The following is a 16,593-nucleotide window of genomic DNA, read 5'->3' as shown; positions in this document are numbered from 1 at the left end:
AACCCACGCAAGCCCATATAAAACATGCAAATTTCTACCGGGGATTGAACCATCGATCTTAGAACTGTGAGGCAAATGTGATTATATTGGAGTGCAAATTTACTTTCAATTAGCCAGGAACATAATGGTGTGCATGTTGGTGTGTCTGCATCTGTGGGAGCAATGCAGGGGTGGCCTCATTAAATGTCTGGCCCCTGGCCCTAAAAAGTCTTCCAGTCCGCCCCTGGCCACACTTGGATACCAAATGTTAATCTTGTGGCTCTACGATCCAAAATATAAAATCTACGGAAAAGAACTCCGATCCTTAATGGGTTCATTTATTTAATTCCTGAGAATATTCACTTGCCTATAAAAAGGTTTAAAACCGTGATATATTATAACAACCTGCGGACATGCCACAGGAGAAAGCCCCCGTGGAGATGTTGGGGGGGATCCCGGCCCCAAAGTCTCTCAAGTGTCATTGTATTCCGCACTACTTCTTTCTGACGTTAGGTGGCGCAGATTTGCTGGTATGTAAACACAGTGACGCTGGCGTAATGCAGTGGAGAAGAATGTCTACGTCATTTTCACAATGGCGGAGGCAGGCTGAGGAGCAGTGTATGTGTGTAAGAGAAGCGGCTCGTACTCGTTCGAGGCTCACGTTGCATCGCCCCTACTCGTGTACGGTGCCCTAAAATGGCCCTTAACCCCGTCACAATGGGGAAAAGGGAGTCAGATTTCTCCGATACGGGCAGCCTACACAATGAAGGCGGCGAACCTCCGAAGACTTCGGCCGCCACCTCGGCCGTAGCCAACCAAAATGGCGATCAGCCTAGCTGTGGAGACAGTGTCATGCCCGAGCAAGACGCCCCTGAGCAGCACGGCGGTGTGCAAGCGGACGCCCGGAGCTGGAGCGGCTCACCCACGCCGGGCCAGAGACGGGGCGAGGAACGGCCCCGGAAATCTTTTCAAATCCCGAGGAAAAAGAAAGAACGGAAAGGTGGTGCCATATCGCTGCTATTTTTCCACAGAGCGTGTCCTGTCTTTCGTGTGTGTGCTGCCGCTGCATCTTGCTAGCCTGCTAACTTCCCAGCCAGTCAGTCGCCTGCCTGCCCGCGGTACTCGACAAAATGCTGGTTGACTGGCGCTGGGGATTAAAAGTGCCTTTGGAGAGAAGCTCACAATAGCTACGGCGCGATGTAACCTTACAGTGGCGGCCTGTATGTCTCACGTAGCCAAGTAGCAAAGGCTAGCAGCGTTGCTGTAAAGGTGCCTCAAATTGTCTTTTTGTTGAAAAGGGCTTTCCTTCACATCAAGCCACTTTGTTTTTGTTGTTGTTCTTCTATTGGACTTGTTGAGATGACAGGTTAAACGGCAGGTGGCCGACATTGACCCTAGTGATTGGCAAGAATTAATCTCCAGTAAGCAACTTGTGTGTCGTCATAAATAGGCGTCCCGGTCCCACTTCACAAGAATTGAAACCTGTCCACTTCACATACACTACATTGCCAAAATAGAAACCTTACATTGCTCCACTTCTCCAACAGGATATCAGAGTGTAAAATAAGAAACTTTAGTCACAAAGCCTCCTGTGTGGTATCACCCTTTCTACTACAGTTAACTCAATGATCATACGGTATCCTTTTATATAGAAAAACAAACAAACGAACTTATTGCTGCCTGTCTAGGGCTATACAAGACAGTAATGTTATAACAAAGTGGGGACCACCTCTTTGGGTGGATTTGACAAAAGGTGTGATACTGGTGTGGTACATTCAGGAGACGTTGTTTGTGAAGTGTTATATAATTTGATTTGAGTTTACTCATAAAATCACCAAGATAGAAGGCTGATGTTTCACTTTTTACTGCCTTTAACATTACCGCTACTATAAAGACCCCCTCCCCTACCCTGAAAATATTTGTTTAGAAACATACTCTATCTACCAAAGTAGCTCTGTGCTTATCTTTTTGCCTCTCGCTTCTTTACAAAGGTTTATACCAGCTTCTGCCACTCGGTAGCCGTGAGTTTGATGACCTTGTGAAGCTCATCTCCTCTTTCTACCTGGATGCGTCATCTAGAGGAACTTTCACCTACTGCAAAGCCAGGCTTCTTCACAATGAGCTGCTGGAGAAGGAGGTTGGTCCACACAGGTTCTACTGAAACACTGTATCTGGCACAAACATGCGTTTTCACCTGCACAGATTTTGGGTCAGTGTTATTTGTGAAATTTCGATGTTCTGACTTTATTACTATTACAGTTCATAGAGAAGCGGCGAGAGATGAAGCAAGAAGGGCGGACGGAACAAGAACTGGCGGAGTCGCATTGCTTCTTATACCCAGACAAAGCAAAGGTGATTTATTTTTTTTTGCTACAGATCCTTTTCTACACGGCATAAGCTTCAGACCTGAGTGTATTGACACAAAAGTACAATTGGTGTGTACCATTAAGTACTTCTGTGCATTTTGGAGCAAACAAGCAGCTAAATATGCTTTCTCCAAATGGATTAAACAATATATTATACAGAGCCTACTACTGTATTCTGTACAGTAAACCAAATGTCTATGTCTTGTCTACGTGAGACAAACAGCCAGCTGCGAGCCACGACGCACCGTGGCTAGCAGGCAGTGCGGCCGCTGCTTGTCGTTGGACGGCTGTTTTATGCTCACGAAGCTTCGCTAATGCAGGCATTTTATGAAAATAAGTAGGTATTTTGGTATTGTAACAACATGCACTTGAATGTTTTAGCTTCAGTGGATCTGCGAGAAGGGCTTGTCTGTGGGACATTCGAAGATACCAACAGTAGGAAATCCATCAATGGGTGAGTTACTTGGCAGCTTTTGAAATAGTTTTGGCGAATGATCATATTTGACTCTGAAATTATTTCTCACTCCAATTCCTTTTTGTTGTTGTAGGAGTGTATCTCTCTAAATTCTCTGACCTGTTGCAAATGAATCCATTTGAAGTTGGTTCAGTTGGAGACATGGTCATTTTTAAAGTAATGAGGGTAAGTGCTGAAGGATTCACGTATAACATTTGTGGTTCTTGTAGACATCAAAGGAACCCCCAATTTCCAACAATATTTCATCTTACATCACAGCATTTCCCGGCCACTGAACGTAACTATCGTGTCCTTTTCAGGGAAGAGTGAAGCACATTCATGAGAATATGCCAAACAACGCTAAGGAACCGGCAACAAAGTTTGACTGTCATTTGTCCAAAAATGCTAATCGGGTTACATCTTTGCTGTCATACAGAGCATTTGAGCTCACACAGGTACGTTTGATCAACAAAATTCTTCAGTGACTCAGATTTCTTTTCTTACATGACTCTTTTGTATTTCAGCAATATTTTTTTGAGTTTGCATTTGATGAAATAAAAACAAGGCCGAGGCATGTGTACCCCTATGCTGTGGTTTCCTTCCAGTACAAAGGGAAGGATCCTGGAGCGACCTCATTAACTACACACAGGTAACACAGCCACCTTCCACGTGCAAGGTCTTACCTTGTCTGTTTCTAAAAGTATTTTATGTTTCTCTGTTTAACAGACTTGGCGTTGCTGCTCCCGAAGGAAATCGAGGTAAATGTTTAATGAATGTTATCAATGTCAGTTATGTTCAGGCACACCTGATTTCTGATCTTCTGGTTAGTTAAGCATTTACCTTTGGCAATGTACTGTATCTTGAATTTAGCGGCTGCGGCCAATGTTAAACATGAATGCGTCCTGACCCTTGTGTTAAATATAATAGCTTCGATTAATTGTAGATTACGCTGATTGTCCTTTCAGTCAAATGACAAAGTTTAAAGAGACTGCATGATAGGTTGACAGCGGTTTTCTGTAAAACAATACAATCAAGCCACACTAGTTATTAGACTCCTGTGGTCTGTACATATATTTTTGGGATGACAAATAGAATTCTTCAAAACCAGACATCTTTTATTTACTAATGACCTGCTTTTGATGTGATTGCAGGGCGGCGCTGCTATTCCATCTGGAGTGGTCCACTGGTCACAAAGGGCCAGGAGTTATTTCCAATCCGTTTACGATCATCGTCGCGGGCCTACCTTCCTTTCAAACTGTGAGTATAAAGCACATACAGTAGAATTTAATTTTTTTCATTTAAATTTCTCTGAATGAATGAATGATGAAACCTTCCACAATGCACCCTCCTACTATCCAATGTGGTCTCTGTGTTGCCTTTTTGGGATTTCTGTGTTTGGAACATGGGCTTTTTATGTTACTTGTATCGGTGGTGAAAGAAGTCAGTGTTGTGTCAGATACACATTCATGTTAAACATCCATGGGAAGGGGGTTCATTTTGACCACAAAGCTTGGCTAACACTATTACCATCACAGTTTATGCAACTACCACTTCTCTCGGTAAACATAAATTTATGTTGTTCCATCTGACAGTCCCGAGAAGCTTGAGATGAATCAAGGTATGCAGCTTGATCAGGTGAAGAGGAAGATTCCTGCTGTGCTCTTCTCTTGGGACACCTACAGCGCATCACGGGAAGGTAAGAAAGGCTGGCCGATGAGACGTGTGACATAGAGATTACTCTTACTGTATGCACCTTTAATGTGTTGCAGTTATGAAGTATGGGCTGTCATGCAGCCTCTTTGAGGTTGTAGAAGGAAAAGGAAAACCGACCAGTGGAAGTCTGCTAGCACTGATAAACAAACTGGAGAAAGACAGAATGGTGAGTCAGTTGTACACCTGTAAGTGCCTGTTTTGCTGCCAATCACATGAAGTTACATCTCTACAATCTCCGTTTACCAACAAAGATGATGGAATAAATTGAGGATTTTACAATTGATTAATTTTTAAGCTTCATTTTCTATTTTAATATTTTTGCAATCCTTGAAAGGTCTTGTTTTTCAGCACTTGTCGCCAATATGTAGACTAATGGAAGTAAAATCAATGGCAACTACTATCCATGATAGAAAAATGTCACTCGTCTGTTTAACTGCTGTTCTGATTAAATGGAGGGGCATGCATACAAGAATGACATGTAAACAACTGACCAAAGTTCTTTAAAGAGAATAATTTCAGAATCAGAATTACAATGGAGTCTGCCTTTTTTCAGTCTACATTTTTATTAGCAGAGTTTTTATCTGTTGACAATTCCATACACCACAACGAGCCGGTTTGAAGTGGATCCTCTCTCTCTAACTGTTGTCTATTTCCTCGAATAGGTGCTGGTGAAGGCTCTGTTTGACCGGGGTTTTCTATTTCTCCTCTCCTCTGCACAAATGGTGGAGTCCAAAGGTGACCGCAAACCTTTCTTTAAATGTTATCCCATAATCATATTTTGTGTCAGTTTGCCTCTTGATTGTTGCTTCCACCAGGGGGTTTGCTCTTTAAAAGTTTCCGTTTGTTTGCAGAACGCCGGGGGCGCATTGAAAAGAGCCTGCAAGCAATATTCCTCTTTCACGAGTCAAGGGCGGTATTCAAGTATTGTGAGTTTTCCCACTTTCATCTATCTATATTTTTACATTACCGTGATATAAGGCCAAGTTTAGCAAATGAATGGAAAGTAACATCCTGATTGATGATCGTGTTCAGAAATGTAGTAAGATCTGCCAAGGCAATCTCACATTTTATCAGGCAAAATCCTGGATGAAACTGTAGTGCAAACCTAAATACAAATTAGCCTGATTTTCTGCCTAAATAGTTTTGTTATCTTCTGTTGTAGCTTCCCGGCTAGCCGATCCAGAGCCCTTTACAACAGAGCCGGAGTCTCATTTCCAATCTTTGGAACGATTCATCCCTGCCTTGCATTATGCCTTTTTCACATTGCGCCCAAACCCTGGAAAGGATCCGAGTTCCAGCGTGGAGCGACAAGCCACAGACTATTTGAGTCGCGTGGACTCAGGAAGAGTGCGGCAATTCATCTTTCCCGACTACAAATGTCACGTGGACGACAGGCCATTCACGGTTCCTTTACCCAGAGCCAAAGGGAACATGGAAGCCTTGCTGCGCTCTTACTTCCACAACACCTCCAACTTTACTTTACCTCTGAGCAAGGCGAAGGACATAATTGAACGCATAAGCAATCCCACACCCGCAGCTGTCCCAGCCCCAGTCCAAGTAGATTACAGTCCTGTTTCTGACTGGGGTGGCTCTGACCGCTCGGAGAGACTGACAGACAGGCCACCATCAGAACGACTTACGCAGGGGAAAGCGGCCTCTGACACCGACAGACAAGGGGCAGATGTGGCCCATTCCAATGGTGCCCAGTTGCAGCACGAGTCTCACACTGACACGCAGCCACAGCCGCAACCTCCGAAGGTGCCGCTGCCACAGGGTGAATATGATAAAGACAAGATGAAACAGTTACTTAAATTAATCCAACTCCACAAGAAAGCACTAGTGAAGGATCCCAAGAAGGACAAAGCGGATGCGGCCCTGGAGTCCAACAACCTTAAGAGGAAATTTGAAGGCGATGAACGAGAAGACAAGAACAAACATCAACGCACAGATTTGTTAAGCAACGGTGAACCCAGCAGAGGTCAGGGAACTGTTTATTTTGATGGAAAGGGTTTTTAAAAAAACACAAGGGGAAAAATACTTATTTTTGTCTTTTTTTATACATTATTCCCATTATACTTGGATGTTTTTCATCCAAGTGACCAGCACATTGCTTGGTAGCAGCCAGTCATTGGCTTATGGCTCTGTGTGTGTGAACCTGTTAAACACTGGTGGTGTAGATGAAGCACTCCATTTTCCACGTATTGATCAAGGAGAACCAATAATACTTAAGCCCTTAAATAGGGAACATGTTTTATTTGCTCGACTTTATTGCAGTCCCCAGCATTGATTTAATTGTGTTTTAATCTGTGTGGCATTTTTCCTAAAGCTGCCCTATCTGACAAACTATATTTCCTGACCCAACTCAATATTGTCAGATATTAACATTAAAAAATGAATTGTAAAAATGGTTCTTCATTCATTTAAATTCATTTTACAATAATATGCCATGTTTTTCTTTTTTTTCTGGATTTTTTTAAACCGGTATCTTTCTGTAAATATGATCTCAACATATTTTTTTCCTTTTTACAGGTGTATCAGAGCAAGGGGTGCGAGAAGGTGGTGTACAGAGGGAAAATCTGACCGCAGTAATGGAAAGCATGGGGATCTATGACACCGACCTGAGAGGTTGTGGCAACACCAATACCACAGCAGTTCACGAGACACAGCGTCTCCTCAAGATTCTGCTATCCACTCTCAACAAAGCTGTTGCTCAGGGATCAATATCTGTGAAATCAGACCATGGGGAGCAGTCAACCCGTCCTGAAAGAGTTGAACCTGTCATTCCAGCTGCAGACCTTCGCAAGAAAAATGAACCTGCATCACAAACAAACTACACAGAGGTGAGACGTCAACTGCTGATTCAGATATTATCATACTCTAAGCAGTGATGCACATCCTGTGTAAACTAATGATGTTTACTCCAATTAGGAGGATATGGACTGTAGTCCTGGATGTCCTTTTAGTGATGGCACCCCATTAGACCAAGCTCAGACGTCTTCTAGCACGTGTGCCATACCCACAAATGAAGGTACAGTTTTTTTTCTTCTTTTTGTAAAACTAGATATACGTGTCTGATTATACCGATGTTAAGTTTCCCCTCTGGTTGTGTGCAGAAAAAATCAAGCCCGAGCCCGAGCCGATGGAAAGCCTTGAGCCGAAGATGCCTGCAACAGTTAGTGATGTAAAAATGGAGCCCACGGCAATTGATATAAAAAAGGAGGCTGCATCACCAACGTTACCATTAGAAGAGGTAGTCCGTGCCAGGCCCTTGCTCAGCTTGGACACCATACTCAACCAAGAAATCCACAGCCTCTCTTCTGACATTAAAAGTATTATGCAGAATAACAGCATCACGGACAACTTGCAGCTACCTCCGTGGCTACCACTGCACTATTCCTGGCAGAAAAGAACCTGCTTCTCAAACTTTGTAGGGCAGTACATCACCTCAGTCCCTGTACACGAGCACGTTGAAACACTTTGTGAGCAGTTAACAAAATTAACCCCAGTTCCACCTGTTCCACCTGTTCCCCCTGTAAGCTCTTCCCCAGAGCCCACAGAGACAATATCTGACTCAGCATTGCCATTGCCCGTGCAAACCTCCACTTCTGACGTGCAGCCCCCGCCAACGAAAACGGACACATCCCAGTTTAGCAAACAAGGGACTGTGGGAGAGACGACGGAAGCCCAGGCCAAATCATCTAAAATTTCAGGGGAGATTGGTGAAGAGGCCTATTCTCCGTCCCAAATCCCCCCAGAGTCATCAGAGAAATCCCAAAAAGCGGCCTCCATTCCTTCCTCCGGTGTTGTTGCCAGTGCCAGCACCGGAACTGGACTCCTGCCAGGCAACCTGATTGGACAGCTAAAACCAGAAGTTTTCAGCAGCTTGGTGGAAATCTTTAAGGATGTCACAAAGAATACAGTGAAGTTCTACATCTATTCTGAGGACGAAGGGGAGGAGAGCACTGTCTGCAAGGAGATAAAGGTACAACCATGACAAAAATCCCTTTCTGGTTTTAATCACTTGAAGGACAAGTGATCCATGCTTAAGAGTTTTCTTGTAATCTACTGCCTTGTGAAAGCCCAAGTGCTCACATGGTTTAAAGATTCAGTCTGTTCATGTCCAGTAAGTCATCAATGCAGATGTGCAGACATCATTCAAATCAATTACCATAAAGTTCAAGGGTGTCAATGTGCTTTGCACAGACTAGTTTTTAGAGTTTGAGTGTACAATTGAATGTAGAATCCACATTTCTCTTGTTTCTTCTTAAGGAATACTTGAAAAGTCTCGGCAACAGCGAGTGCAGCCCTCAGTTGTTTCTAGAAAACAACAGCAGCCTTGACAAACTACTCATCATCATTCAGAATGAGCACATTGCTGGACATGTGCATAAGGTAATGTTACATTTGTTCACCTTTTAGCCGCACTTGCCTTTCATGTTTTGTTACAGCATTAATGACCTCTTAATAGCTCTGACGTGTTTATTAGTTACACTTATCATGGAGCTTACTTGTTTTCACACTGAATGCCTTTCACCTCTCACTTGCAGATCCCAGCGCTGGTGTATTTGAAGAAGTTGCCATCAGTGAGTTTTGCTGGTGTCGACACTCTGGACGATGTGAAGAACCACACCTACAATGAACTGTTTGTGTGCGGAGGCTTCATTGTGTCGGATGAGTTTATCCTTAATCCTGACCTCATTACACAGGGTTCGTTTATTTTACTTATGTAATTTCTTTTAAATAGTAGGTTCAGTTCGCTGATGTTCTTTTGGCTAAAAACCCCTACCCGCTTCTCCTACAGATCGCTTGCAAGCATTGCTCAAGTTTTTGGAGGAGCAGAGTACCCCTGAACAGCCCTGGCAGTGGAAAGTGCACTGCAAATCCCAGAAGAAGCTTAAAGAAATGGGCCGGTCAGTTTTCAGCTCTTCCAAACTCTTCTTAAAGAAATATTTTAAGCTGCCTGAAAGCATGCATTAAATGAGCACGTTGCGACTTGTGGTGATTTGTCACAGCTTGAACACCAATGCAATGGGGCTGCTGAACCTTTTGACGGCCTATCAAAAGAAACACCTTGTAGATTTTCTTCCCTACCATGACTGCGACGCCCAGTCACGTCAGGCTCCCGATCTGGAATGTCTAATCAAGCTTCAAGCTCAACACACACAACAGCGGCATCTCATTTTCGTCACAGGTATGATCATCGTTTTTAACTGCGAACAATGTACTTTGACTGTACATGACATAAGGGATAAATCCGTTTTACTTGAAAAATGTTTTTGACAAATTCATTTTGTTTTACAGAGAGGCCCTTTGAGATGTTCCCGCAGTTTTCCAGAAATGGAATCATGATAGCAGGCATTGATGATTTTATGAGTGCTTTTCACAGCCTGATTGGCTCTATCAGTCAAAATGAGCTTCCCACACCGCCATCTACCGGTGGGTATTGCACCGTGTCCCCCCCCAACCCGATTTTAATATTCCCTTATATTTAGTTCCCATCACTATGTATACACGGGCTTTATGATATCACAGTTTTGGTGTCTTTAACCCCTTCCTATCCATTTTGGCTTCCCTCCATCTTCTCAGTAGTGAATGATGAGTGTGAGGGAGCAGAGGATATGTCATTAGACTCCGATGACGGGGAGCCGACTATTGTGGATGGCAGAGGGCAGAACCCGGAGGCTGACAAAGAAGTTCCACAACAACCTCCCCTTCCAAACACGGAAGAGTTCCGTCCCCCGCTACCCGACCAGGAGTCCACCCCCGATGGAAGGTCGCCGCACGCCGACGACAACGCTCTCAAAACAGCCATCTCTCAGTTCAAGGCAACAAACAAGTTAGGCATTGGCTCCTCAGATCTAGGAAATGCGTCTCCAGGAGGTTTTCCTGTGAATCCCCACCAAAGTTTCCTTTGTCCCGCCGCCTCGTGGGCGTCCTATGCCGCCTCGTCTAGCTACGCAGCCTCCCCAGCGTATCCCTCCTCACCCTGCAGCAGTAACCAAGATCAGGAGCACCGGCCCCCGATCGCAGTCTCCAACGCCACAACTCTTACGGTCAGCACCGCAGCAGGTCCCCTGGCCAAATTACCGCCCCTCCCTTTAGAGGTCAAACCTCCTCCTCCACCGCACCTCATGGTGCTCGGTCACACGTATGGCTCGGACCACACGGGACCGGGAGCTCCGGGGACTCCTCCGCTCAACTCTTCTCTCCCCTACGGAGACAACAGTGACACGGTCCAGCAAAGTTACGTGGCAGGCTTTCCCTTAAATGCCAGTTGTACCTCAGCACAACACGCCGACGGCACGCTCAGCGGACACGGAGATGGAGCGTGGGGGCCGTCAGGGACCAGCACTTTCAAGACTGCAAGCAACCAGGTTGCGGTTACGCCTGGCCCAGTGGACCCTGCTGTGCCCAAGAGTGGGGAAATACTTAGTGGCAGCAAGCCAGATTGCCAGAGTGGCAGGACTCCAGTAAATTGCACTGACAAACCTGTAGCTCCTGTGTGTGTTCCCACAGCCGCAGCCAGAGGGGGCTCAGGAGTCAGACCTAAATTCCCTCCACCGTCAATGTGCGGCGTGGGCTACGGTCACGTTGGCGGCAACATGCCTTCGCAGATGACTCACGGGCCTACACAGGGTCCTATGGGTCCCGGTGTATTCCGGGGGAGAGGAGTTCCTCCAGGCGGACCTTGGCCACGACCGGGGAGAGGGCATGAACGAAGGGACGGGCCCGGTGGTGGTCCGTGCTCATGGGGCTACCCAGCGGGCAGGGGTGGGACACAAAATTACTACACGGACTACACATACTCTCATAATTACGCCCCCGAGTAGACAATCAAGTTGTCGGAAGGGGCAACGCAAATGTCGTACATCAGAGACTTAAAACTGGCTGAATGTATATACTTCCTTGTCATAAAAACCTGTTGATTTGAATTGGTAAATAAGGACCCTGGTTTTCTACATGAATAAAAATTGATACAGGCGGTGCCGAGTGTTCTACTGTCGCGTAAACTGTATGCACTCTTTCCTTGTATGCCGTTTGACACCCATTTCAAACCACTATATTTATATTTGCCAAAAATGCTATTGGCCTTTCAGCTTATTGGAATTTACCCTGTAATTTCTGTTTATTCTGCTTTTGAAACGGTTTGTGAACAGGAGGAAAGGATATTTTTTTATTAAAAATAATAATTCACTTGTTTGTTTTATTTGATGCATTTGGCTGTCCTAAATTCTATTAAATAAAACATTTCACATATCGTGTGATAAGCTTGAGTGAAAATGGTGTTTAGAAAGCCATTAAAAATGACCTACTAAAGTACTGCTGTTTTATTGTTCGTATAGTTATACACACTTTTTGAACTCGTCTATAGCTGCAATGTGGTATTTTAAAGGATTTGAAAATGGAGCAATCCATCATTGTGGAAAGCTAGATATTAAAAAGAAAGAAAAAAACTTCTAGATGAATTGAATTTTCCCCCCGCACCTTTTATTGTCATAACTGAATGGAGAGCAGTTTGAACGATATCTTGCGCTTATGACTATGGTCATCATTTCTGCTTAAACTCGATTGCTTTTAATATACTCCAGGGTGAGCTATTTCACCAAAAAGTATTTTTTCAAAAACTTCTCCAGCCCATTTCTGCAAAAATATTATTTTTGGAAAGATAAACAGCACTCTGTAAATCAACTGGCAACTTAGTCTCTTGTTCGCCTTTGAGGGGCGTATTAAACAAGAATGAAGAAAAAGTGTGAGTAGTATGTCATAACTATCCCTAAATTATTTCAATATATTTCACTTCCTGTTAGGAACCTGTACAACTTGCTAACATTAAATGCAGCCCCCTAGCAGCTTTTAGCAAAACTAAAGAAGGTAGCCCCTAAGGTTAATCAGGTTGAACATTAACTATGGTGTCTCTGCAAATATAAGTTGAACGTGAAAACCATTGCATTCAGTTTTTATTTATGTTTGGCGCAAGATCCCAACTTTATTGGAATTGGGTTGTTGTTTCGACTGTATCAGCATTTGCTGCACCCCCAGAGGCTTTTAGCAAAGTTTTTCTTGTAAAATACATCTTGCCCCTTTTTCTTTCCTTCCTGCTAACACAGTTGCAATTCCTTCATGGATGTTGTGACCCTTTGAGTAACTTGTTTGTCGGAAACTAATGAGCTCTGTAAAAAAAAAAGTCAGAACGAGACACTTAACCGGCCACAGCGACACTTGGGCATTTTTGTGTCCTCATTAACGGCTTGAAATGTCATGTGATAAAAAAAATTTAAAAAAGAAAAAACGATTCAGAGAGCCAAACCTCTTCAGCACAAGTTCTTCTGCATTGCTAAGCTGTTAGTGGAGATAGTCTTCCTTCCCGTTCTTTTGAATGATAAATATTTTATTTTTGCTTTGCCTGAATGATGTAACATTATTCTGCTTGAAGGGGAGAGTTTCACGTGTGTTGTCTTACACTCTTACCAGCCTTTTCCTTTTTGCAAATTCAAATTTACTTACATCAGATCACGGATCACAGGGGGGTAGTCAACTTTGTGCACCGCACTAGAGCTGGTTAAATTGGGCCTTGCTGAAATATAATGAAGAGATGCAAAGAGGACATAGGTCTAGGAATACATTTTCCTATGCTCATTAATTAGTGTAAGTGAATAGCGAACAAGTCGTTTGGCCAAATATTCCCTATGAGCTTATAACAAAACTGGGACAGAGCCAGGACAACACTCATTTAGATGCCAGAATTGGCAGTGTGGGTGTAAGAAGTTTAACAAACTGACCGTCTGTCAAATATATGCCTCACCAGATACTCTAATGCAGCTAAAGTGTCAAGATCTCCATTAAAGAATCATAAGTATAGTTAATTGCGGCCTTTTCCGGTGTGTGCAACCACTTGAGGCAGTATAATAGATTCGTGCAGAGGAATGAGAGTTCACAAAGAATTGCAGTTATCTGAATCATTTTACAGTGGAGAAAGAGTGTTTCCCTGTAAGTAAGTACTCCTTTATTGGCTTTCTACATGCTGTTGCTGCATTTTCATGTACCCCCGTGAGGATAAAGCGGTTCAGAAAATGAGATGAGATAAGACATTTTGCTTGCCTTAAAAGTTATTGCAACGGTACATACTGTTGATCGCAGGTGTCAATGTGCAGTTCTGGCGCGCCAAAGTAGTAAATCTTGTGTGTGGACTTCATGTTTCATGCTAAAATTCAAATGAAGATTATAGATATAGAGAATATAAACTCGTTTTATCTATTTTTAATCTAAATTTTTAAATGTAAATAAAAAAAATAAAATCTATTTGTTCAAATGATGAAAAGGCAATATATACATTTTCGTTTTTCACTTTTTTTAGAAAAAGGTTCAAGCCAAAGGAGTGGTGGTAATAGTAAACTTTCTTTTGCATAGTCAAATTCTACTGAGTGCCTTTCTGGATTTTTTTGGGGGGGTCTTTTTCTAAAAAAAATACTCTAAGTAAATTAGAATAGCATTAAAGCATGAGTAAATCTATTTTTTTGTTTTGTTTTGTTTACATGGGTGTCTAGTGTCTGGGAAATGAGCAAATATCTGCCACAGATGGGCGACTCCTCTTCTGGCGTGGTGACAGTTTTGACAGTTCAGTAATTGCCCCAGTTGATAGTCAAGTCAGCCCTCCTCATGCTCAGGCAACTGAACTTGTTTGGAGTAAAACTTCCCTTTCACCTTTAATTATATTCTTGAATAAAATTATTTCTTCCCCTTTAGAGGCACCATAAATAAGAGAGAACAATTACTTCGGAAGGGAATTGCATTTTTAACTGATGTTTGGTCAACTCAGTTGTGTGTAGAGGGCATCTTTCACAACTAATATGTTGTTCTTGTACATCTGGATCGTTTGTTATCTGTTCCAAATCATTTAAAGGAACCACCCCGGATTACACAGTTATGCCTATTAGAAATTCTAATGAGGAGTTAATGCCCCAAAAATTCTCACACCTCTCAAGTTGGCTCATATTCGTTCGAAGTTTAATTATAAAATCTATTACCATACACAATTTCACCCATGAGACCAGGATGTGAACTGCTCCAATCTCGGATCTTAATAGTTTAAATGAGGTAAAGGCTCCTTCATTTCCTTACAATAAAGATCTGATATGACTGAAACTTGTTGAACTTCACATTTTATGAGCCATTCAGGTGTTGGTAGGATTTTACATGCTTGGGAGAACATTTACTATGTAGTATATTGTATGTATAAATTTGACTCATCCCTTTTCAAATGGGAAATAAAAAGACCCATGAACTAATTGGATGCGATTGATATAATGAGGCGGGCACAGGGTGTTTAGCTCAGTGGTCTGAGCGTCCCGCTACCATTGGGACCGGCTTATCGCTTAAGACTTGTGGATTGTGTCAGGATTGGCACCTGACGTAATACCCTTTTGTGCCCAATCCACCATGCAAAGGCGAGGAAAAGCCAAAGGGATCTTTATCTCTCGGACAGCCATAGATGCCCACTCAATTTTATTTTCTCACTCCAAATGTATTGGAAGTCCGTCGCCGTCACTGGGACTGAAATATGATCATTCACGGTACTCGCCAGTGAATGATCATGACCGGACGTTTCGTCGAAAGACGTTTGGTCCCCGGACGTTTGGTCCCCGGATGTTTAGTCGACCGGACGTTTGGTCGACCGGACGTTTGGTAGAACGGACGTTTGGTAGAACGGACGTTTGGTAGAACGGACGTTTGGTAGAACGGACGTTTGGTAGAACGGACGTTGTTACTGTTGAAACCAGTTCTCAAAATTATAATTATGAGAGAGAGTGACTTTAATATCTAAATATCTAATCAACAGTAAACTCTCTGTCATAATTGGACAGCGAGCGAACCCGGCGACCAAACGTCCGTTCTACCAAACGTCTGTTCTACCAAACGTCTGTTCTACCAAACGTCCATTCTACCAAACATCCGTTCTACCAAACGTCCGTTCTACCAAACGTCCGTTCTACCAAATGTCCGTTCTACCAAACGTCCGTTCTACCAAACGTCCGTTCTACCAAACGTCCGGGGACCAAACGTCTTACGACGAAACGTCCGGTCATGATCATTCAATGGCATAATGAAGTTACGTTCTCTCCGAGTTTGCGTGGGTTTTTTCCAGGTAATCTGGTTTCCATCCGCATCCCAAAACATGCATGGTAGGTTGGTTGAACAGTGTAAATTGCCTTCTATGCATGAGTTTTAGCGTGAATTATTTTTTCCGTTTTCTTGTGCCCTGCTGTTGGCTGGCAACCTGTTCTGGGATAGACTCCAGAAATGAATGAGGAATAAATAATGTAGTTAAAAAGTTTGTGCTTCCTCTTGGTACTTAGAAGAAGGAATGTTTACACAATTAAAAGTAAACGTGCTCAAAATTTGAAATTACTTAGTTTCCTTTGTGTATTTTATTTTTTATTTTTTGGCAGGGTTGGGGGGGGGTCGGTATCAACAATTCGTATCAAAAATAATAATATTTTTCAACAGCTTCAAACAAGGATGAAGACAAACAAAATAACAGACGTGATAACAACTACTTATACTACAATGATAATAGTAGCAGTTTCCATTTTTTTTCACCAAAGTTGGTTAGAATTATCTAGAATTTACATTTTACCTTTTTTTGGGCCATATTTTACATTAGGACTTTTAGTAAAGTAGTTTTTGTCACAACCACTATGTTGTTTCAACTCATCCCAGAAAGTCTTTTGCGGCCAGCGTGGAGGTTAATCACCTGTCCCCTTTTCCACTCAGTCCAATAGAGAGAATGACTTACATCATATCCTTTCGATTCCGTTAATCAGAAACAATAAATCCAGAGACAGCTGCGTGTGCCATGTCACAAAGCAGAGGCAGATTAGAGGGATTTGGGGAGGGACAATGAAACATAGCACCTGCTTTTATCCCAATGTTAATCTTCTCCAACCACAGGCTAACTCATCACACCATCCAATGTTTTTTAGAACGCCATCCAACGCTCTTTGTGGCATGTTACATAATGTGATTAGGATGCCGCTGACTGTTTTCAATCATGCCAGCAAACTTGCCGGGAACACGTCACAA

The 16,593-nt window shown here is 43.0% G+C and overlaps 1 protein-coding gene across 2 annotated transcripts; it reads left to right on the top strand.

Moving 5' to 3' along the window:
* Positions 1-556: 556 nt before the first annotated feature.
* tasorb (transcription activation suppressor b) lies at positions 557-11,780 on the top strand. 2 transcript variants are annotated; one of them, XM_077608010.1, is made up of 23 exons: positions 557-979; positions 1,971-2,116; positions 2,239-2,331; positions 2,727-2,799; positions 2,894-2,985; positions 3,120-3,254; positions 3,324-3,448; positions 3,526-3,557; positions 3,951-4,056; positions 4,392-4,495; positions 4,569-4,678; positions 5,175-5,247; positions 5,364-5,438; positions 5,675-6,490; positions 7,042-7,352; positions 7,441-7,540; positions 7,626-8,494; positions 8,782-8,904; positions 9,060-9,219; positions 9,314-9,422; positions 9,525-9,703; positions 9,814-9,948; positions 10,102-11,780. In XM_077608010.1, the coding sequence occupies exons 1-23, from the start codon at positions 676-678 to the stop codon at positions 11,340-11,342; spliced, it is 5,511 nt and encodes a 1,836-aa protein (XP_077464136.1). In that variant the 5' UTR covers positions 557-675; the 3' UTR covers positions 11,343-11,780. The 2 variants fall into 2 exon arrangements, with proteins under 2 accessions (XP_077464136.1, XP_077464128.1); XM_077608002.1 differs by having other exon boundaries at positions 10,099-11,780.
* Positions 11,781-16,593: the final 4,813 nt, after the last annotated feature.

The sequence above is a fragment of the Stigmatopora argus genome, chromosome 1 (assembly GCF_051989625.1).
Source record: "Stigmatopora argus isolate UIUO_Sarg chromosome 1, RoL_Sarg_1.0, whole genome shotgun sequence".
Taxonomy (NCBI): domain Eukaryota; kingdom Metazoa; phylum Chordata; class Actinopteri; order Syngnathiformes; family Syngnathidae; genus Stigmatopora; species Stigmatopora argus.
Note: the sequence above shows the minus strand (reverse complement) of the source record. Positions and strands in the feature narration are given on the sequence as shown.